Source organism: Ruditapes philippinarum, unplaced genomic scaffold, assembly GCF_026571515.1.
Source record: "Ruditapes philippinarum isolate M1 unplaced genomic scaffold, ASM2657151v2 ctg9111_1_1_1_1, whole genome shotgun sequence".
Classification (NCBI taxonomy): Eukaryota; Metazoa; Mollusca; class Bivalvia; order Venerida; family Veneridae; genus Ruditapes; species Ruditapes philippinarum.
In genome coordinates, this window is record NW_026855371.1 from 124,281 (window position 1) to 149,595 (window position 25,315).

A 25,315-nucleotide genomic window follows, 5' to 3' on the forward strand; every position below is an offset into this window, starting at 1 on the left:
AAGCAGCTCCACTCAAAGCATTTCAAAACATAGGCAAGAAGTACGTTTATATATTTCGTAGTTGTTTGTGTGCTTGCGTTCTTTAATCTTTTTAGACCATTTTTTCTAACCTTCTTTGATCTGGCATAGGACATCTTATCATTGGACCATTTATATTGATTCGACTAGAAAACCGCCTAATTTCTGCAAAGAACGAGTCAAATGACCAATCGCATCCTTGATCATTGTAGTCAAAATGGGGCTTTGAATCAAAGTTCAATCCCTATTGAATTGAAGGAGTTTATAATCGACAAACCGAATGAACCCGGTTATAAGAGTTATAATGGAAATAACTTGTTACCATTTACCGAGGTCGACGATGATCAAAAGTCGGAGTTCGATAGTCTTATTTGTGATGTTTAACTTTTTATTTCACACTTTAATTAAGGGGTGAACTTTTAATGCTATGTAATTTACTAATTACACTAATTATGGCATTAATTAAAGAAAAAAGAACTCCATAGTATATTACTATTTGTAGCATGTTTTTTTCTAAATGTATATGTCACATGACTTGATATTTCAATTAATTGCATTATTCATGTGCCCATATATTAAGTTACTTTTTATTATTAGTTATAAAGATTTTTGACAGGTTATATGACCCTATAAAAACATTTGTTTGAAAAAATACATAATACAAACTAAATCACAGAGAATTGAAACCATATTACACACTAGCTAGTATTCTTCTGTTTGATATTTGATATATATGTATAACATTTTAGAAACTTCATAATCATATAAGTTATTTGTAAATATACAAATGTTAAGAAAATTAAAAACAAAACAAAACGCTCCTTTCTTAATGTTTGTCAGTTAGGTAAAATACTTCCCAGACTGCAGCTGATAAATGCTGTAAAGGCACTGATTGACCAAGCTCTAAAAAATTTTTAATGCTTACAATAAACTATTTTCATAATTAAGAGAGATGTTAAAACTTTCCTAGTTTGACTTCCTAGTTACACGCATAATGTTTCGAGATGCTGAAATATGATTTATGATCTGTTTTTGTGTATTAGAAAACAGTTAACAAAATACATCTCACGTTCTTTAAGAGTTTATGGGGTTCGTCCTAAAACACCAAATGCTGCTGTCCTTGTAGAGCTTAGGAATTTCCCCGTTTCTATCATTTGCAAAGAGCGTGGTAGTGATAATTGAATCACAAAATTCACTAACTCATAGTATATAGAGAATTAGGTGATTTGTTAATAGTAACACGAGAAACAGATATTAAATATATGTTAGATAATGTATGATATAACGCTAACATCTTTGATACTAACTATACGAGACCAATATGAACAAGATTTGAATGACATTGTAGTGAATCAATCTGTTATTCTACTCTAAATAATTTAAAACTTTATCTTTGTACGCATTGACGATGTTAAAGATGAAACACATACATGTAGAAAACAACCATTTGGTCTCAGATTATGCTCCAATCCTATTGAAATTAAAAGAGGGAAGGATGTCGGTATTGATAGAAACATAAGTAAGGTAACATTTGTTCTCATAATACTTGAGTCCGAATACCAACACTTGTTATGTTGTCTCACTTGACAAAATATAAGATTAATAATTTCTTTGCATGTAGAATATAAGACGACTAATGCACTTTTTGCAAAAGCACGACGACGCATTGAAAACAAGAATCCGCTGGGCGAGGATATTATAAATTATCGTGAAAGTATGCGTCTAAATTGGTAATTCTTTGTTTTGTTATCTGCATTTCGTTTAAAAAACATAACTTGCGTAATACGTACTCTATTATGTTCTGATAATAAAACTACCGGGACAGTCATATTTCGTTCTAACATTGGGCCCAGAGTCACGCATTTTAAAAAACGTATAACAACGGCGCATATTGTATGCCGATATGCCAATATACATTAAAGTGAAACTATAGTCTCGATAAAATATAAGCTGAAAATGACCTTTAAACTAAGAGAATGGTTATTCAGATAAGATAAAGAAGTAAAATAACACAGGATCATATTCAAAAATTGTTTATATGTACATACACATGTTAAATGTTTCTTTTGCTAGACAAATACATTAAATAAGGGGAAAAACAATAATATGGCATAGATCAACTATATAAGAGGGATAAATCTTATCCTTCTAGAGTATTTAAAGCAGAAATATGCATATTATGTGAAAAAAAATCTAAAACAAAGTATTTGAAGAAAGGATATTTTTGCGCACATTAACAAAAAACTTTCATTTCAAAAGTTGTTGACATTATGCTTCTACTGTAAGAATTCCCACACTTGTACGTTTATTGTGTATATATGTGCCGTAACATAGTCATTAGCTAAGAAAACATATTTAAAGAGTTGACATATCAAGCTGGATTGGCTGAAAGTAAAAATAGTTGGCCGAGGGCAATAAAATTTTGGGAGACATTCACTTGTAGTAATACATGCAATGGACAGACAAGTACAAAAATAATATTTATATATTTATCATGTCCAATTAGTCCTATCTATGTACAATAAATGTCCTTCTTCAAAAGCAAATTAATGAGCAGATCATCGAAATCTTATTAGTGAATTTTTGACATAAACATACAATAGCCTTCAATATAAAAATTAACAATATAAATTAACAATATAACATGTATATATATACACTAAAATATGATAAAACTAAATTGAAAAATACATAACTAACTTGGAGGTCAGTTACAGGTTTACCTTCGGATAAATCATTCAATAAATAACTGAAACCCAGACCATCTATCTAACAGTGATTTAGCACTATGTGTCAATGAGCAAAGTTCACCTTATTATACATAAGACATATGTGTATGAAAATACACCTGAATGTCTATCAAAAAAATTATTACCCATCATGAATGAACAATATGAACAACAGGGGAAATACTAGTTTATTTAAAAAATTTAAAACACAGAGTATATCTTTATTTCATTTCCATCCAAACCAACAAATAGTTGTTTGGTATTATTACAAAATGCTAAGCACTTTGGGTTAGGTTCTTTGTCCGAGATTAGGTTATGTCGTTTTCTTTCTTCAGCTTGCTCTTTGTTTAAATTGACTAAATCTATTTCATGGTAGTATGAATCACAATAGTACAAAATACCTGCTTTGTCTATCGCCATGCCTGTTACTTCATCTCGACATGAACCTAATTTATCAAGCGTTGTGAAGTTATCACTTGATAATTCTACAATACGTTTATTTCCAGTGTTATCCGAAATATATGTCCTTGCTTCATCCTCATAACAGACAATATATTGCGGATTTTCGACATCGACACCAACCGATAACAGTAATGAACCATCTAACTTATACCGCTCAACTTTTCTTGTCTCATCATCTGTCTTGACAGTAACAATGACTGTATCATTAGAACTGGTAATCCCATAGCATTTGCCTGAGCATGTTATACGACAATTGTCTTGTTCTCTAGTTAATTTTGAAGTACCGTCGATTGATAGTAATTCAACTATTTTCTGGTCTGGGAATGTAACAGCTATTCGACTGTTGGAAACACATGTAACATCCCATGGTGCTGATTCATATTCTATTTTTGACACTAACTTATCTTCTTCCATATGAAATAGTTTCAATTTCAAATTGTTATTATCAACCAAAACAATACGTGTTTTCGCTAATAATGCAATTCCTGTTATGCAGCAGTTTTCCTCATCGTCGTCGTCTTTGACGTGCAAACTTCTTACTTTTGCAGCTGATTTTATTACATTAGAATCTGATTGTATTGACCCAAAACTACTTAGTTTAGACTTCATGTTATCTAATTCACCATCCGGCTCAAAATGATATCTAGTAATATTATAATGTTCAATGCATTTTACTTTCGTCAAATCCCGTAAATTTGACTTAATCTTCACATCAATATTTTTCATTGCAAAGAATAATTGGTCTCCACTGGATTTCTTCTTTCCGCTTAAGTAAGCACCTATTGTTCTCATGTCAAATGTTATAGCATCGCATTTGTTTTTATACTGCATGATTCTTTCTAAATCTCCTTCTCTCATTCTGTTTACTTCTTTACTAAGTTCTTTATATATACTTTCTATATGATCAATGGCAGAATGTTTCACATTTAACATTTCAGATTGAGCTTTACTATAGTAATAGTCAACGGTTTTTAGGCTTGAATTGACACGGTACATTATTTTATCCACTTCGTCGGCTAGTTGTCGCATTTTACATTCTATTTCGTTTTCCTCTTGTTGAAAGTCGAAAGTATATAGATAATCTTTAATATTTCGAACATCTTCACAGGTCTTATGATTTGTAGCTAAGCATTGCGGACAGCAAAGCTCTTCGTGTGTTACGCAATAATTATCAATCACTTGATCCCCGTGAGCTAGGCATTTTTCTGGCGGATCTGTGTCTGTTGTGTTTGACATACGTTCTAAAGGCATTTCATTCTGTAGCTTAACCAAATGAGTTTTTGTTGCTTTTAATTGTTTATGAACAGTGTGGCAATTCTGACACAAATATTCATTGCAGTATCGGCAGAAACTTACGGCAGTAGATAATTTATGTTCATCCCCAGTCTTACATGGGTCACAAAATATATCTAATGCTACTTCCTTTTTTTCCGATTTCTTATTTGAAGTCGCCATCAAGCGTATACAGCAGACAATAATTTGATTTCAAGTGCTAATCAACAAGGATATCCAGCAATTTAGAAGGAACTGGTGAGTGGTGAGAGGGCAGTAAGATCTTGACTTCGTTAAGAATTGCTGTATGTAAGAAATGTTATACGATGCGATTGTCTGCTCCTGTTCCATTGCATTTGTTCTGAAATAAACAAAACGCAGTTGTGCAGTTGAAACTTTTGACAAATAAATCATTAATAATAAATTGCTTGTACATTGTCATCCATAATCCTAGTATATATTTCTGACAAGCACTTGATATCCGACTGCTGTAAGTCGACAGAAATTGCCTAAATTGTGTCTATATTTGGGAAAACCTTATTCTGTTTATAACAGGGTATGATGATAAAAGAGCTACATGTATTCATCAATTTTGCATTAAACATGAAGGCTACAGATACATTTTTGATATCTAAAAAATTCTTAAAATTTTCATATCTATTGTACAATACTCATTTTTTTTTTCTGAGCTAATTATTTGTTAGATTTCTTGTAATTTCAAAACACTTTATTGATCTATTTAAAAATGATTAATAGTAAATATTTGCGTTCAAAACAATTATACAATTATGCCAACAAATTGTAGCTTCTGCCCCATTTCTCTCCACCCCGGATGTGACCTTTAGATTATTAAAACTCTGGTAAATGCCCCTCCTTGCAGAAACAATCAGATACCCACACACTTCGAGTTTGTAAAATCCCCAAAGTTTTTCCTTCAAAGGAATCTACAGTGACGATTGACCTCCATAGACAATTTCAGAACTTTTTACAGTTTCTAAGCGTAGGTAAGACCGAAATACAGTATACATGTAGTTAACTGTTTCATGAATTAAATTTTGGTAAATACTAAGAGAAGCTGATACCTTCTGATGTTGTAACCAAGGCTGCCTTAAAATTAACAAAATTACACACTAAATACGTATTGAAATGAATGAAACTTATATTTTTTTTAGAATCATACAATTGAATGAAAAAAAGATGCCAAAAGCACTAACCGGTTAAACATCTCTTTACGTGAATTCCTGAATTTATTTGTCTGGTTTGACTTTTATGATTAATGTCTACAGAGATTAAGGGTTGCATACATAAATTTAAGTAATTTTACAAATCTATTAAAGGTAGCAAAGTAATCCATTGATTGCTTCAAAATCAAGATAAACTAGAACTGCCACTGTCATGGCATGAATACCCCACTTTGTCAGAATCAACAGTGGTCGTTAAGAGCTCAAGGATTACCTCCCTTCCAAATCTGAGTACATTGCTAAGTTACGTATTCTACGTGTTTTAGTGGAAAAGATCAAAGTGACCTTTACCTTTGATCTGCTGATCTCAAAATGAATAAGCCCATGTGACCTTGACATTTGATCCAGTGACCTCAAAATAAATAGGGGTCATCTAATAATTATGACTCACCTCAATATTAAATATAAAGACTGTGGGACAAATGATTCTTATGTTATTGGGCGGACAAACTTTTTTTGGCCATGTCCTCTGTGACCTTGACCTTTGACCTAGTGTCCTAAAAATCAATAGGAGTAAACAACTTGGCATAACCAAACTTTGTACCAAATATGAAGACTGTTGACTAAAACATTCTTAAATAATTGAACGGACAAGCTTTTTAAACTTAAGGCCTTTGTGACCTTGACCTTTGAACCAGTAACATGAAAATCAAAAAGGGCCGCTAAATGGTCGTGACTAACATCCATGTAAAATTTGATGACTGTTGGTCAAAGAATTTTTAAGTTATTGAACTGACAAGCGTTTTGACGTCAAGGCCCTTGTGACCATGACCTTTGATCCAGTGACCCCAAAAACTGTAGGGTCATTTAATGGTCATGACAAACCTCCATGCCAAATATGAAGACGACTCTGGATCAAAGGTTTCTTAAGTTATTGGGCGGACAAGCGTTTTAAACTAAAGGCCCCTATGACCCTGACCTTTCCCGGCGAGTTAAGTTATTAGGCGGACACTTTTTTTCAAGGCCCCTGTGACCTAAACCTTTGACCTAGTGACCTCAAAATCAATAGGGGTCATCTACTAATCATGCCCTATCTCAATACTAAATATTAAGACGGCCGGTCGGACAAGTTGATTCCAGTATTCCCCCTTTACAACATTGTTGTGCGGGGAAAACTTATAAACACTTATTTTTGTCACTTTTGACAAACCTTTTATTTCCAGGACCGATTTAAAACTAGTAAGTATTATATCAATAATCGAGGCTTACATTATTTTTACTGTTGTACAGCTACTTTTTAAACGCTAAGAATGAATTACATTGTTGACTTCCTGTAAATGAACCGGTTACCAGCTTGACAGTTTACATTTTCGAAATACGTTATCTGTTTCTAACGGTTTATTCATTGTCACGTGCGCTTGCACGTATTGTGATGCACATTCAGTAATGTCCTTAAAGCCACCCTGGTGCTTTAAATAGGAACTTGATTTTTAAGGTATCATCAAAAAGACAATTAGTATTATTAATAGATAACCGGAGAAATCTGTAGATTATTTAAAGTGTTGTGATCGAGTGTGGATATTTTTTTACATATTATCAATTACATGATTTATATCCTGTAAATTTGTGTTAGAAGCAAAATCTCGCTAAAGACATGGATCACCAGTCCAGCCTTCTTACACTTGTATCAATACAGTAGTTTCCAAGTCCATACAACCGCATGCACTTTGCATTGTATCGTTCACGTTTTATGCGAGGTTGCTATGAAACGGACACAACAATGAACACTCTAAATGTCCAAATCTTAACTTGAAATTGAACTAACTGAAGGTGATTCTTTTTATCCCGATAAAGGTCATAAATACCTATGTTACTATATATAGTAACAAAATCTAGGGTATTTCAAGGCCATTATGACAAGATCTAGGTCATTATGCAATTTCGGCCGCCTTGCTACCCGGCATTATTTTTTTTCAATAATGGGCGAGTGAATGAGCGCACGTGTAAAATGACGTTATCAACTCTCAGTGACGTTCAATGTGGCTGCTGATGTTGAATGAACTGTACTGTAGTCATTTTCACACAAAATATTTTTAAAATAACATATTTAATCGCAATCAACAGAGCTTAACATTGAAGATTTATAAACTCAAGACAAAACATGACAAAATGATTTCAGATTGACGGTAGAGAAAGGATCGGATTAGTGGCATTTATACCTAAACATCAGTCTAAGAAACCGTTTTTGAAGGGACATAAGTTCATAAAAAAACTGGCACTAGATATAAATATGTTATTCTCACAAAAAAATGTGAAGAGTACTGCATTAATCGATAAAAATAATCAATAAAACAACATTTTCTCATATTTATTTTCTGTTGTCTTGTTTCCTATGTTAATCGGAGTACTAAACTGTATAATGACAAATATTAGTTTACAACTGTCCGTTTCTTAGAAAATGCGACAATTAAGATTAGCGCCGTATTTCGGACATAGGTATTAAAGACGTTAATACTTGGTTGCTGCTCGCCATTATGCGATAATGGCCCCCGAGTTCATAATGTCATTCGGGCCTTCGGTCCTCAGGCCATTATGCACATCATCGGGCCATTATCGCATAATGGCGAGCATCTACCAAGTATTAACCTCTAATTAATTTCTATATATTAAAAAAGATTTAATATAAATAATAACCCATGCAGGGATTTTGTGATAATATTCACGGTGATAGGGCGATTACCACAACTTTTCCGCGCAACGTCAAAATATCTTACTTCTGTCCGAGACACCGTATATTTCTGTGGTACAAAATGGACAGCAAGTCTGTAACCGAAACGAAAACAGCAGATAATTTGCTCAAATCAAGGTAAAATCATCATTTTTTCTTTTTCATCGAATGTGCCATTTAATTTGAAACTTATTTATTCTTACTACATGCAAAATGCTTCATTAATTAAGTCAGGATAGTGAAAACATTTAGGGCATACTGAAAAAAATCTTGCTTTAATTACGAAATATAACGTATTTCTAGTCCGTTCAGTTCATATAACTGGCCAAAATACAATATAAATATGTACATTGTTGTCGTATGAACAAGTTACAATACATAAATAACCAGTTTTTTTGTATATTTGGTACGATTTTTATGTTTCCACGTGTGTATTTTAAGGCACCGCACAACTTTGTCAATCATAAGATTAGGGCACCGCATTCTTCCTCCTTAAAATCACCGCATTTCTATATTTTTAGCACCGTTTATTTTTTTATATTAATGTTTGCTTTCAGAAAAAAAGACGTTCAAACCTATGTCTGAAAAAGCCAAAGCAACGTGTGAAATTTGCAAAGCTACATATACTTCCAGAAGATACTGCAGCAACTGGAGAGCGCCCAACTAAGTCTTCTGATATCAGCAGTACGCCAATGGATCAGCGCCTCCCTGTATTTCAGGACGATATGCTTAACGCACCACATAAGAAAAAGAATATGAAGTCAAACTTTCGCAAAAGATTGTTTAATAAAAGCACATTGGAGACCATAACTGAAGAGATTATGGAAATATTGCCCGGGTTCCTGCAAAAACTACACCATGAAAATTTATGTTATGACTTTTGCAACTTTATCAAATTAGTATGCAATAAGAAATTCCCATTAAAAAATATTTCATTCCTTTTTTTTCTCGATGTTGTTAGATGGTATAGTCTGCCAAGAACTTCAATCTTTTCATGTGGGGTTTATCAGTTTGAATAAGTTCGAAAAGGAAAAGACATCCTTATCTATATATAGATACCATTGCACTTATCTATAACTGGTAGTATTAACACAGATCAGACCTTCTGAAATTTTCCATAATATAACGTATGATAACAGCAACATAACGTAACAGCAAGTCAACAATCTTTCATCAAATGAATCATATTTGTATGAAGATTGCATAATTCAAAAGAAGACGGTGGCCAGTATTTATCGGTCTAACGGAAAAAGAATGCGGTGTTTGAATTCAGTGTTGTACGGTGCTCCAATATTCGGGTCAGTAGGCCTTTTTTCAACATATATTCCCTGAAATTTACGATAGAAACACACAATTTTGTATGGAACTTGAACTTAGGGTTAACCATAATAAATATACGAGCTTGTTAGGTCATAGAACAAAGACATCGTCGTTATAACACACGCTTTTGTGACAGGTACGAGTCATGTTGAGGTACACAAGATCTTTTGTAAACACTATTTCTTCGAAGTATGTGTTTTTTTGTGAATTGTATTGTGCAAGATTAACGATAAATTGTCTCAAAAATTCGATGGAATACTTAAACAATTGGAATAATCTTGCAATGTCCAGCAGTAAGATATTTTGTAAGCTATAACCTGGAATTTGTTTATCCCGCCATTAATATTTTGTCCAGAAATATCCGGTGTCTCGGTCAGAAGGATGGTATTTTGACGTTGCGCGGAAAAGTTGTGGTAATCGCCCTATCACCGTGATATTTGACTGACTGTGTGTTAACGTTGCCAAATTGAAACAAGAGGGCCATGATGGCCCTGAGGTCGCTCACCTGTATATAGGCCCCTGGAGCGGGGCCGCCAGTTTAAACCCCAGGGCTTTTATTTGAACAAACTTGAAAGACACCCATTAGAAGATGCTTCATGATGTTAAGTTTTTACGACACACATATAATGAAAAACAATGATCTTCCCCCTGCTTCTCCCCCTCCCGGCAGGGCCAATTTTAACCCAAGGGCTTTTATTTGAACAAACTTGGTAGACACCCATAATAAGATGTTTCATCCTAAACATCAAAGCTCTAGCTCATTGGGTTTTTTAAAAGAAGATTTTTTAAGTTTTTACTGTACACATATAGTTAAAAAACAATGACACCCCTGGGGCGGGGCCAATTTTGACCCAAGGCCTATTATTTGAACAAACTTGTTAGACACTCATTAGAAGATGTTTCATGCTAAATATCTAAGCTCTAGCTCTTTGGGTTCTTTAAAAGAAGATTTTTTAAGTTTTTACAATATGCATATAGGGAAAATCAATGATCCCCTGGGGCGGGGCCAATTTCGACCCCAGTGCTTTTATTTGAACAAACTTGGTAGAAACTCATTAGAAGATGCTTCATGCTAAATATCTAAGCTCTAGCTCTTTGGGTTCTTTAAAAGAAGATTTTTTAAGTTTTTACTATATGCATATAGGGAAAATCAATGACCTCCTGGGGCGGGGCCAATTTTGACCCCAGGGCTTTTATTTGAACAAACTTGGTAGACATTCACTAGAGGATGTTTCATGCCAAATGTCTAAGCTTTAGCTCTTAGGGTTTTTTAAAAGAAGATATTTAAAGTTTTTTCATTCGGTTTCCATGGCAACCAGAGTTCTGCATGCAATTAAATTCTGTGAACAATTTTTAAAGGTGACCACCAAAGAAACATTTCTGGGAAGTTTGGATGAAATTGGCTTAGTGGTTTATGAGGAGATGTCATTTAAAGTAAAAGTTTACGGCCGGACGGACGACGGAAGACGGACGCCGGACGAAAAGCGATCACAAAAGCTCACCCTGTCACTTTGTGACAGGTGAGCTAAAAATTAAATCTTATAACAAAATAGATTATAGATCTACTTACACCATTTCCAACCGAATAACCGAAGATTTTTCAAGATTCAATATTTTATTCAAAACCAAGGCATATAATATGCATCAGGTTATGATATATCAACAATATAATGAACAGTTATTCAAAAGAGATTAACAAAACATATATACATAAAATTATATAATAAGGAAATCAATTTGACTAACACATATCATTTGACTAAGCTTTACTCTTTGGATATGGTTTGTCTTATACAGAAGTTATCTTAATTGTTTCTATGTAAATACATTCATAAAGTTGAGAAAATCATGACTTACAGGAGAATGAGAAATTTAAATTTTGAAATAATAATTTTGCAGAATAATGCAAGTTTTAATAAAGTTGAATGGTCAGAGCTATTCATTAAAGATTCTAATTTATAAATATTAGGATGATTTGAGAATTTTGAATCAATAAACTTTTTACGAAGAGAGTTAAAAAGTGACATTCAAACAAGTAATGAAATTCATCCCCAAGAGATTGTTTTGGACATAAATGACATATTCTTTGATTTCTTTCAATATGTAAATGTCTTCCTTTCTCTATAGGTAAAAGGTGGTTCATAGTTCTGAATTTACAAAGTATTCTACAGAGATTGAAAGGTAATATATCTAAGTTTTTCTCGAAACAAAAAACTTTCTTATACACACGTACGATAGATTTAACATTTAGAGGATTCATTTATGGTTCCTTTCCAGTTCTGTAAGAACTGGTCTTTCAATCTCTGTTTCACAATAGTTTTAAAACTATTTAAGTTACCAACATATTGATTACAAAAATAGTTTGATAAGCCAAGCTCATCAAGAGTATTTTTAACAAATGAGATCCAAGGAGATGTCATAACATTATTAACATGTAAAGAAAGAACTGTATTATACAAAATTTTACCTATTTATCATTTTTTAAGGTTATCAACTTACTCCAGTAACACAATATTCTTGTTTTAACCTGCAGTTCTAGAGGACAGAGTCCTGTTTCCCCATATATCATACAAGTGGGTGCACAGGTATTCGGCGTGTGTCAAAGACCATAATGACCACCCCTCCCCTCTCCCACCATCCCACATGCTACAACCCGACTGCCTTTTTAATTAATAAGGCAGTCGGGTTGTAGTATGTTGGATGGTGAGGGGAGGGGTGGTCATTATGGTCTTTAACACACGCCTTATACCTGTGAGTGGGTGTAGACCTTTTCAAATAAAGTATGAGTTTACAGAAACGTAGCTGTAAGAGAATGTCAACACAAGTGACCACGACACATGTTACCTATAAATCGATTTTTATGTCGTAAAGAAAAGAACTCAATATTGTCATAATCGTTGTCGTCTGTTTACAACTGTTTATCAACCATTTACATCACAGGGGGCCCACACAGTGTTTGGATGGTATATACTGCTTGAAATGACCTTAAAATGAGATTTTAGTCATAACCTTATAATATTATAAGGTTATGGCTAAAAATGAGATTTTAGTCATAACCTTATAATATTATAAGGTTATGACTAAAATCTCATTTTAAGGTCACTATCAAGCAGTGTTGTATTATGGGTATATTTATTAATATGTACACAGAGCGTGCACTTGTAATATATAACACAGACACGTGTTACTAGTTCTATCGTTTAATGATAACTCAATATTCCAAGTATATAAGTGGCGGGAAGATAATGGACATGCGCATTACAGTATGAGATATTATTAAGATGAAACATATGTTTACAATATACAACATTCCCCTTGTTTAAAAATATAAGCACATTTAGTATATTTCAAATTAATCTGTAAAAAACAATTATTTAAGTATATCAAATATATATTAACGATCTTTTAATGATGACATTGAAATATACATGTATTATTAATATATACAGGCAAAATGTTAATCCTTTCTAAATGTCACTGATTTACAGTTTTACTAATGGCTATTTCAACAATTCAACAATTGTTATCACTTTGTCCAATCTTTTCCACAGTAAAGCTTATTCGGTTTCACCTCTCTACCTGACCTAGTGATTGCGAATGGTTTCGATTTACCTGGCACATTTGCAAGAGATAGGGACTCTGTATGGGTATTTTGACTTGTTTGTTCACTTAAAATATATTCCTGGTGTTCATCGACTTTAGATGGTTGCTGTGTTTGTTTTGACAGGTCAGATAGTTCAGGAGCTTTGTTTAGGAAACGGCGATTTCTACGATAAACAGCACCGTCAGGTGTCTGCACGTAAAATGAGTGTTCATTATGCTGGGTTATAACCTTGGCTGGTTCCCAGTACTTATCTTTTCGAATTCTGACAGATTCTCCAATTTTTAGAGGCTTCATTTTGTGCGCATTTTTATCGTAATGATTCTTGCTAATAATTTGTAATTCTTCCATTTTCTTTCTTGCTTCATAATGATTTACTGTTTGTGGCAGAAGCTGATTGTTAGTTGTTGGGAGAAGCGAATTGAGCCGTCTGCCCATTAAAAGTTGAGCGGGTGACCATCCACATTTAAGTGGTGTATTCCTATATTCCAAAAGGGGCAAATAAGGATCTTTGTTGTCATCCTTAGCTTTCTGAAGAATGCGTTTTGCAATTTTAACATATACTTCACTAAGTCCATTTGAACTTGCATGCGTGGGACTTGAAGTTTCGTGTTTAATGTTCCATTGTTTAAGGAAGTTCTGAAATAGTTCGCTAGTAAAGCATGTCCCATTGTCAGTTTTTAACTTCTCACAGATACCAAATCTGCTGAGATGTACCTTAAGTTTTCTTAAAATACAAGTACTAGAAGTGCTAGTCAATAGGTCGAACTCAAAATATCGACTGTAAGCGTCAACAAGAACCATGAAATCTTGACCATTCCACGTAAATAAATCACATGATAAATATTGCCATGGTCTTTGGGGTATATCATGAGGATGTAATGGTTCCTTTTTATTTGAGTCTCTATATTTACAACAAATCTGGCACTTAAGTACATAATCTGTAATTTGTTTTGACATTGATGGCCAAAACATTATATCCCTAGCCCGTCTTGTCGTTTTTTCTACACCAAAATGACCCACATGTACTGCGTTAGTCATGTCCTGTCTTAATGATTTTGGTATTACAATTTTTTACCCTTGAACACAATATTGTCTTCAAAAGCCAATTCGTCTCTATGATTCCAGTATTCTGATACAGTCGTAGGGCAATTTCGTCTGTCGTCAGGCCATCCGTTAGAAATGACACTAATAAGCGTTTGTAACTGTGCATCATTTTGCGTTGCTGTTTGAATTTCCTGCAATTTTAAATCACTTATCGGTAGTGATTTCAGTACAGTGTGTACATGTGTTTCTAAGCCGTCAATCAGATTAGGAAAAGTGTCAGTTACGTAATTCCGGCTAAGAGCATCTCCAAGCGGAATATCTTTACCTCTACAGTGAATAACATCGAGGTCAAAATCTTGAAGTTGTAATAACATCCGTTGTAACCTAGGCGGGGCACTATAAAGTGGTTTTCTCATAATAGATACTATCGGTTTACAGTCAGATTCGACAACCGTGCGCCGTCCGTAAATATAATGCTTAAATCTAGTGCATCCAAATAATATTGCCAGCATCTCTTTTTCTATTTGTGCGTATCCTGTCTCGGTCAATGTCAGTGTTTTTGAAGCGTATGCAATTGGTTTACCATTTTGTAAACAACAAACACCAAGACCTTTGGACGAAGCATCCAATTGTAATCTAACAGGCTTCGATGAATCATAGAAACTGAGGACAGGTGCTTGTGTAATCACTTGTTTAACCTTGTCAAAAGCGTCAGATTGGGCTGAATCCCATCTGAACTCTACGTCATTGCGTAATAACTCTCGCATCGGGCTCGTTATCTCCGAGAGATTTTGTGAGAATTTTGTCAAGTATGTAATCATACCCAGCAGGGTTTCAAGCTCAGCACGATTTGCAGGATTTTTCACATCGATAATTGCGCTAATTTTCTCAGGGTCAGGTTTCAGTCCATCAGCACTGATCACGTGCCCGAAATATTTAACCTCTGTTAGACCTATTTTCAGTTTGTCAGGGTTGAATCGTAAACCGGCTGCCTTTGCTCGGTCGAGTACGTTCTTAAGGTTTCTGTCATGTTCTATGCGTGTGCTTCCAAACACTAATAAGTCGTCAATTATTGACGTCACACCCTGTAAACCTTCAAATGTCTCGTCAATTTTCCGTTGGAAAATGTCTTGAGAACTTCTTATGCCCATAGGAAGTCTTAAATATTTGTACCGTCCAAATACCGTGTTAAATGTCGTAAGTGACGATGAGTAGTCGTCTAATTTAATTGACCAGTAACCTTTGGTCGCGTCTAGTACACTGAAGTATTTAGCGCCATGCAATTTTGACGTAATGTCGTCAATAGTACGTAATGGATAATACGGCCTTTGTATATTTTCATTCAATGCTTTGGGGTCAAGACAGATTCTAAGCTTACTGGTTGAAGGTTTTTCAACACATACTAGTGAATTTACCCAGTTTGTAGGTTCTGTAACCTTACAAATAATTTGTTTTGACTCCATTGAGTCGAGCTCTTTTTTAAGCTTATCTTTGAGTCCAAAAGGTACTTTTCTAGGTGGACAAACAACTGGTACAGCATTTTCCTTCAAATGCAATGAACATGTTCCAGGAAATAGCCCTATCCCATGAAACAATTCTTTGTACTCTCTAAGTACAGTGTCCTTACTAAGGTCAGATGCGTCAATAGATTCAATCTTATTGACCGAATACGTTAATCTTAACAGATCTAAATCTATAGATGTTTTGAGGCTTAACAGCGGGGTAGCAGAACTCTCAACTACATAAAATTCGGAACACACTGATTTGTTATTGTATTTACAGTGTAACCATAATTTTCCAAGCACTGGTAATCGGTCACCTGTGTACGAAGTTAACCTTGCTTTGGAGGCTTCCAAAGGGTGTTTTATTTTCAGTTGCCTAAATATGTGATTTTGGAGGCAATTTATTTGTGAACCTGTATCAATTTTGCAATTAATATTGGTAAACTTATCTTGTGTGCCAATCAAAACATTTACAAAAACTTGATCAGGAGAAGATGAAAAAGAATTTACCGTGTGAACAAAGAATTCTTGGTTATTCTCGCCGTCAGATTCACACACGTAATCCACAGTGTCACCTTCATAATGTAACTCGTGCACAGATTTAAATTTACATTGTTTTGAAAAATGATTTAATCGTCCACATTTGAAACATGTTTGTCCCTGTGCTGGACATTCACTAGAATTGAAATGTTTATTTCCACATCTGTCACATTTTTTTCTATAATCTTCAAATCGTTGTTGTCGTCGTGGTTGTTGTTGTTGCTGATGAGGTGGCATCTTCCGGTCTCTCTGGTGTGTATCTCTTCCGTTGCCTCGTCTCCATTGTCGATTTATCGCATCAACAGACTGTTGAGATGTCGTAGATCCGCTAGCGATTGCTTGTGCCTGAGACTTACTCATTTCGTACGTATGAGCAACATCTACGCATTTTTCAAGTGTTAGATCTGAGCCTTCCACAATCAGTTTTTCTCTGACTTTGCTAGATCTTACTCCAAAAACAATATGGTCGCGAATAAGATCTTGTTGCATGCCCACAGGATAATCACAATCTTTGATTAGCGTTTTCAGTTCTGTAACGAATTGTTCAAACGGTTCGTTTTCCTGTTGTGCTCTTGATTTAAAAAGATATCTGTTGTATATTATGTTACTTTTTGGTTTGCAATATTCTTCGAATTTATCATAGTATGATTTAAGTTTCTTTCTCTGATCGTTTGATAAGTCCCAAGTTGAGTATATTTGTCGGCCCTTTTCACCGACCCATAACATCAAATAGTTACATTGAATTTCTTCCGTTTTACTTGCCAACGGCCCTTTAAACATGAATTCTGAATGTTCTTTGAATCTCTTAAACGCACTGTTTAAGTCCTTCGAATCCCAGTCCATACGCGGATTTTGTTGGTGATTATTTTCCATATTTCCTATAACTCCGTTATAAATATACAATTATAAAGCGTTTTCTGTAAAAATTATAATCCGTTAACTTCTGACACCATGTTGTATTATGGGTATATTTATTAATATGTACACAGAGCGTGCACTTGTAATATATAACACAGACACGTGTTACTAGTTCTATCGTTTAATGATAACTCAATATTCCAAGTATATAAGTGGCGGGAAGATAATGGACATGCGCATTACAGTATGAGATATTATTAAGATGAAACATATGTTTACAATATACAACAAGCAGTATATACCTTAAAATGAGATTTTAGTCATAACCTTATAATATTATAAGGTTATGACTATAAAATCTCATTTTAAGGTCACTATCAAGCAGTATATACCATCCAAACACTGTGTGGGCCCCCTGTGATTTACATGGGGTTTAGCAGTCAATGTTTAATGTGTTTTTTCGTCTGTTATATATCTCATTTTTTAGCTCACCTGAGCTTGCTCAGGGTGAGCTTTTAGGATCGGTGAATGTCCGTCGTCCGTCGTCCGTCGTCCGTCGTCCGTCCGGCCGTCCACAATTGCTTGTGAACACTCTAGCGGTCGCATTTTTGCCTCAATCATCATCAAACTTGGTCAGGATGCTTATCTAGTTGAAAGCTCGGATGAGTTCGAACATGGGTCATCTCGGATGAAAAACTAGGTCACAAGAGCTAAAAATAGAAAAACCTTGTGAACACTCTAGAGGTCACATTTTTGACCCAATCATCATCAAACTTGGTCAGGATGTTTGTCTAGGTGATAGCTCGGATGAGTTCGAACATGGGTCATCTCGGATGAAAAAGTAGGTCACAGGAGCTATAAATAGAAAAACCTTGTGAACACTCTAGTGGTCACATTTTTGAACCAATCATCATCAAACTTGGTCAGAATGCTTGTCTAGTCAATTGCTTGGATGAGTTCGAACATGGGTCATCTCTGATGAAAAACTAGGTCACAGGAGCTAAAAATAGAAAAACCTTGTGAACACTCTAGTGGTCACATTTTTGACCCAATCATCATCAAACTTTGTCAGGATGCTTGTTTAGATAATAGCTCAGATGAGTTCGAATATGGGTCATCTCGGATGAAAAACTAGGTCACCGGAGCTATAAATAGAAAAACCTTGTTAACACTTTAGCGGTCACATTTTTGCATCAATCATCATCAAACTTGATCAAAATGCTTGTCTAGGTGATAGCTCGGATGAGTTCGAACATGGGTCATCTCGGATGAAAAACTAGGTCACAGGAGCTAAAAATAGAAAAACCTTGTTAACACTCTAGTGGTCACAATTTTGACTCAATTGTCATCAAACTTGGTCAGGAAACTTGAATAGGTCATTGCTTGGAATAAATCGAACATGGGACATCTCGGATGAAAAACTAGGTCACATGAGCTAAAAATAGAAAAATCTTGTTAACACTCTAGTGGCTACTGTTGTGATCCAAATATTCTGTTAATTGGTCTGAAAGTTTTTTTTGATGATTTCTAAGTCAAGATCAAACATGGGTCATCTTGGATGAAAAACTAGGTCACACCGCCCAAATATGGAAAAACCTTGTTAACATTCTAGTGGTCACATTTTCGACTCGATTATCATCAAACTTGGTCAGGATGCTTGTCTAGGTAATTGCTTGGATTAGTTCGAAATCGCATGTGAAACTAGGTCACCGGAGCTAAAAATAGAAAAATCTTGTTAACACTCTAGTTGCTACTGTTTTGATCCAAGTATCCTGGAAATTGGTCTGAAAGTTTGTTTTGATGATTTCTAGGTCAAGTTTGAATATGTGTCACCTGGGTAAAAAACTAGGTCGCACTGCTCAAATATGGATAATCCTTGTTAACACTGTAGTGGTCACATTTTTGACTCACCTGTCATGAGACTTGGTCAGAATGCTTGTCTAGGTAATTGTTTGGATGAGTTTGATAATTCAGGTGAGCGATCTAGGGCCATCATGGCCCTCTTGTTTAATTTTCTCTTACAAGTGAAAGACATTCGACTGACACATAGCTACTTATTTTTAGCCAACAAAGGATGCTAAAATGTTATTATATATTACCTTTGACACACACCATTTATTGCCATTCTTCCTAGACTAATTCTATCTCCATTAAATTTTATTTCAAAACGAGTAAAGCTACAAATTGATCGTTTCCATTTTTAATAACTTTCCGAATAGTCCCGATTTGTGATTTTGCGGTGTAACATTTCCTATTTTCAATAAATCATACTTGATAGTTTATTCTAAAAACATGATTTTCAAAAAATTGAAAACGAAACTAGAAAATTGCACAGGCGTATCTAGCGTGGTCAAAATCGAAATTACACCTATCCCCTTTAACAACTGAAAAGTTCTAAATATGTCACTGTCAAAGAAAAATAATACATATCCGTATCGCCACATATTACATAGTACATGTAGGTTAAATAGAAACTAAATTTTTTTAATATTTGTAATATAAGTCAAACTCAGACCTGTATATATTCAAAATATTTAGACGTAATCTGCGGATTTGAAGCTATTCTTTACATTAGTCAAATCCGCTATTATAACCTCTTAAGATATCTATTTAAAAGTCCGTAGCGAATGAATTGTTCATAACAATTTGAGAAATAGCTCTAACTTTTTTACAGTGCAAACACGTACAGAAATATATTCTAAATATGTAATTCCATTATCAATCAAATTATGAATTGAACTTCCCAAACCATTTATGATGCACCAACTCTTTCAAATTTTAAAACATTGCTAAAAAATCATTTAAAACCAACAGTTGTTCCTAACTTAGCGGTGGACGTACTTCCTCTGTCTTTCATGCAAGAATAAGAAACGAAAGTAGTAACTTAAATGCAGCCTTGTACAATAAAATCCATTATGTGACTGTGGTAGTGGGGTGGAGGATGCAGAGCACTATGTTTCCCACTGAACAGAGACGCAACTTATTTATAGCTACTAGACTTTATCATCCGCTTAGTAACGAAAAACTTCCAGTTGGAAACCCACGTACAACTTACTGAATGAATTTGTACTTCACGAAAAATGAAAGTTTATTAAACATTCTGATAGATATAGATATTTTATTCAGAGTATGTCTCTCTTACAAGTTTCAGATCAGCCTCGAGACTGTTTTTTTGCAAATTTTGCTAAAAGCAGCGACCACTCAAATACCCCAATAGAGGGAAGGGAGTCTATATTTTGTATTAAAGACGGATTTCGAAACAGAAAATGCGTTTTGGTCTTGATTAAGTGGTAACTATCAACATCGTTCGCGAATGCAAACAAATACGCTACAATTTAATATTGCCAATTTGACAAAAAGTATTCAAATTGCATGAAAAACAAGAGCCGGTCGAACCGGGTGATGCTCCCCGAATAGGTTTTGGACACAGGAAGGTATACCTCTTGTAGTGTCAGAGTTATGTCACTGACAAAGTGTAAAAATAACCCAAATGTTGTGCATTTTTGTGAAATAGTTGTAAAATCCAACTTCAAATCACGAAGTTATGGGCCGGACATGATTTTGCTGCAAGGTCATGCTGTGACCTTGACCTTCAAGGTAGCAATCCAAATGCTGCATGCGACACGTCGATTTAATATGGTGATCATCTCTGTGAAATAGTTGTTAAATCAGACTTCAAATAACAAAGTTATGGGCCGGACACGATTTTGCTGCAAGGTCATGCCGTGACCTTGACCCTCAAGGTAGCAACCCAAATATTGCACGCGACACTTCGTCTTAATATGGTGATCATTTCTGTGAAATATCTTTAAAACCCGACTTCAAATAATGAAGTTATGGACCGGACACGATTTTGCTGCAAGGTCATGCTGTGACCTTGACCTTCAAGGTAGCAACCCAATTGTTGCGCGTGACACGTCATCTCAATATGGTGATCATTTCTGTGAAATAGTTTTAAAAGCCGACTTCAAATAACTAAGTTATGGGCCGGACACGATTTTGCTGCAAGGTCATGCCGTGACCTTGACAATCAAGGTAGCTACCAAAATGTTGTGCATGACACGTCATCTCAATATGATGATCATTTCTGTGAATTATTTTTAAAATCCGACTACAAATAACAAAGTTATGGGCCGGACACGATTTTGCTGCAAGGTCATGCCGTGACCTTGACCTTCAAGGAAGCGACCCAAATGTTGCGCGCGACACGTAATCTCAAAATGATGATCATTTCTGTGAAATATTTTTAAAATCCGACTTCAAATAACAAAGTTATGGGCCGGACACGATTTTGCTGCAAGGTCATGCTGTGACATTGACCTTCAAGGAAGCGACCTAAATGTTGCGCGCGACACGTCGTCTAAATATGGTGATCACTTCTGTGAAATATTTTTAAAATCAGACTTCAAATAACAAAGTTATGGGCCGGACACGATTTTGCTGCAAGGTCATGCCGTGACCTTGACCTTCAAGGTACATGTAGCAACCCAAATGTTGCGCGCGACACGTCGTCTTAATATGGTGATCATTTCTGTGAAATATTTTTAAAACCCGACTTCAAATAATGAAGTTATGGACCGGACACGATTTTGCTGCAAGGTCATGCTGTGACCTTGACCTTCAAGGTAGCGAGCCAAATGTTGCGCGCGACACGTCGTCTCAATATGGTGGTAATTTCTGTGAAATATTTTTAAAAGCTGACTTCAAATAACTAAGTTATGGGCCGGACACGATTTTGCTGCAAGGTCATGCTGTGACCTTGACCTTCAAGGTAGCGAGCCAAATGTTGCGCGCGACACGTCGTCTCAATATGGTGGTAATTTCTGTGAAATAGTTTTAAAATCCGACTTCAAATAACAAAGTTATGGGCCGGACACGAATTCGGGACGTACGTACTACGGACTGACGGGCAACCCGACGACTATATGCTCCCCCGAAATTTTTCGGGGAGCATAATAAAACCAGACATATTCAGCTTCACGAAATTGTTTAGTTTGGAAAAATCGATAAAGTGATGATAGAGAAATAAGTCGAAACATTTACTCAGGTGAACTCGATTTACACTTTTTTAGTTTTGAGGGGCTATTTCCGGTGAACGCTGGACAACAGTGCAAAGGAAAAGAAAATGCAGGGATTTTGTGACTTTGTGTAAAACTTTCTATTTCTTACAGTTTGTGAACGTTGTCAAATTGTATATCGTAGAGCAAAATAGATTAAAAATCAACTTACACCATTTTCTACCAAATATGATACGAATAGAAACTGTAAACACAGGTTTTACCACGAAAATCGATTATGTCGCAAAGAGAAATTGTATATAGTTACTTTTATCTCTTTTTTTTATCTTTTATAATTCTCTTTTTTTTTCTTTTCTCTTTTCTCATCGTGTGTTAGTATTTTTTCTACCAGTGGGGAACATTTGACTGGCACATAGCCCAACAAAGAATGCTAAAATATCATAATTACCTTTGCCAAAACACTAATTCCATTAAACGAGTAGAGCTGCAGACTGCATGATCGTTTCATCCGAACAGTCCCGATTTGCTTAAATATTGATTTTGCGGTTTAACATTTCCTATTTTCAAAAAATCATACTTGATAGTTTATTTTGAAAAAAAAATGATTTTCAAAGAATTGAAAACGAAACTTGAAAATTACACAGGCGTATCTAACGTGGTCAGAATCGAATCTAGACCGTAACCCCTTTAACTTAAAAAAAATGGAAACTGATCATTTCGAAATCTGTAACAAAGAAAGATAATACCTATCGACGCATATTCCATAGTACATGTAGGTTTAATAGAAACTATTTAATATTTGTGACATAAGTCAAATCAAGACCTGTATATAGTCTAGACATTTAAAGCAAGAGGTGCAAATTCCGCATTTCCTTAAAGTGACATTATGCTCATATTTTCATAGTCAAGTTGAGCTGAATTGACTTTATATTTCAAAAGATTGACTGTCAAAATGGTATTTGTCCAACAGTTGATATTGGTAAATTTACGAATAGAATTATAAATCTGCCTTAAATTCAAAAAGACTGCCCCACTCTTTTTATAAACTTATCGTTTCAGGTAAATTCTAATGGATCTTTACAGAAATTTCATTTGGATCTGTGTGTTATTCATTGTTTATACGAACCTCATCATTAAATTGAAAGGATTTGTGGCAAAATATAAACTTATTTTAATCTTATCCGTTCACTCACTATATACCCTTGGATGGGCCTAATGTCACTTTAAATTTATACATGTGTAAAAGAATTCTTGATTTTACTTAAAATGTACCAGATAATATTTATGTAGATTTTGCACAATGTGGTCGCCAGATTTATTATTATTCATGTTTCAGGTCCAAACAATGGGGACAATCAATACTATATCAATATTTATTTCAATCTAGCCTCATTTTCATTTTCCAAGTAAAGAAAAGAAAACCTTTTCCAATCCAAATTGTATTCTATTAATCGTCGATTCTTTTATATTCAGAGTCTATTTCATCTATAATGCACTCGAAGTAGCAAAAATGTGAAAAATGAGACATGTGAAATTACAGGTTATTTTAACAGTGCTGAGTACATATTAGGCGCAGCGTGCACACGGCGGCTAGTAGAAATGCTCTCTTTCATTCAGCAATGGGGGGAAATTTTAGTAAAGCGCTTTTTTCTGTTTTAACAAAATTACACTGTTTTCAGTTTCTCTAATAAAAATAGCTTTCTGATGCACCGAGCTTTATTGAATTCAAATGAATGTTAAACTTAAGTGATAGAGCTATGTTTGAATATCATATTCTTTTCAGTTTTATCTTTTTTTATTTATCTGAAAAATAACATGTCACTGAGCCAGCTTACAGGGAACGAGCAGTATGACTAAAATACGCAACGCACAACGGGTGCAACGGACATAATTATCATTATTTTTAATATTTTTATTGGCAAAATGGACGTATTAATTCTTGGCGCAAAGATGAAAATTTTCTGTAAAAGGAACAATTTATGATTATAAATTACAATTATCAACCTAAAATAAATCATATATATTCAATGTAGTATTTACATAAAAGTGTGTTGTAGTTTTCAATAGAAATCTTTCTTTGTTGCGAAATGGACCCATTCGGGATCTCAGCGCAGTGCAACAGAGCTAAAAGTGCACAAGGAATGTAACTTTGAACACTTGTAAAAAAAGTTGTGCACAGAGTTATAAGTGCAACTTTTTTTCTGACATATACATATACCAGACCTATTCAATGAACAAAGATTCAAAACTTTTGCAATTAGTTCTGGGTCATACATGTATTTTATTTTTACTACACTAATGTATGAATAATAATAATCAAACTAAAATTTATGCTATGTATTGAATATAATATCATAATGGAAGTTTGTTTTTAAATTCGATAGGAATACGTGTTATTGTTGTTGTTTCCTTCTTTCTTTTTTTAATGTTTTGAGGATTGTATATGCCGGGAAAATGAAAAAATTCTCGGCGCAATAATTTTTTATTTTCCTTTGCCTTGAAATTTATTTTAAGTATACCAATCATTTCATTTTTACTTGTTAGCCAATTAAATTTGCTTCGAGCAGACCTTTCAATCTTTGTCGCAACAGACAAACGTGTCATTAGAAACAAATTTGATTTTATAAATGACAATTATTTAGATATGGATATTCTGTGTTTTACGGAGTCCAAACTTGACGTACATGTACAAGATAGTAATTTGAAATTAACAGGTTTTTATTTTATGTTTAGAAAGGATATATCCAGTTACTGCGGTGGAATTTTAGTTTACGTATCATCATTTCCAAGACCTAGACGACTTTTTACTTTAGAAAATGTACTTCCTGAATCAGTTTGGATTGAGATAAACGATAAAAAACAATCATATCTACTATGTACAATTTATAGACCGCCACACTACACCGTCGCATTTTGGGACAACTCTAAGTCAGGATGGATCATGGCACGAACATATTACTACTATAGTTTCTTCGGCATCAAAAATTTTAGGTTCTATGAAAATGATAAAGTTTAAAGTTCAAAGAGGTACACTCAATA

At 34.5% G+C, this 25,315-nt stretch overlaps 2 protein-coding genes across 3 annotated transcripts; both read right to left on the minus strand.

Annotated features, from left to right (window-relative positions):
• Positions 1 to 2,035: 2,035 nt before the first annotated feature.
• On the minus strand, positions 2,036 to 22,882 carry LOC132743088 (uncharacterized). Of its 2 annotated transcripts, none has more exons than XM_060731597.1 (2): positions 22,725 to 22,882; positions 2,036 to 4,842 (listed from the first exon to the last, which is right to left on the minus strand). In XM_060731597.1, exon 2 carries the CDS (start codon positions 4,662 to 4,664, stop codon positions 2,949 to 2,951), a length of 1,716 nt encoding a protein of 571 aa, XP_060587580.1. In that variant the 5' UTR covers positions 4,665 to 4,842; positions 22,725 to 22,882; the 3' UTR covers positions 2,036 to 2,948. The 2 variants fall into 2 exon arrangements, with proteins under 2 accessions (XP_060587580.1, XP_060587581.1); XM_060731598.1 differs by lacking the exon at positions 22,725 to 22,882 and adding an exon at positions 19,358 to 19,714.
• Positions 13,237 to 14,352, minus strand: LOC132743089 (uncharacterized protein K02A2.6-like). Its single transcript, XM_060731600.1, has one exon. It carries the CDS (start codon positions 14,350 to 14,352, stop codon positions 13,237 to 13,239), a length of 1,116 nt encoding a protein of 371 aa, XP_060587583.1.
• Positions 22,883 to 25,315: the final 2,433 nt, after the last annotated feature.

Bases quoted from the DNA above. Each gene is read 5' to 3' on its own strand.
- LOC132743088 (XM_060731597.1), bottom strand. From the start codon at position 4,664: ATGGCGACTTCAAATAAGAAATCGGAAAAAAAGGAAGTAGCATTAGAT.
- LOC132743089 (XM_060731600.1), bottom strand. From the start codon at position 14,352: ATGACTAACGCAGTACATGTGGGTCATTTTGGTGTAGAAAAAACGACA.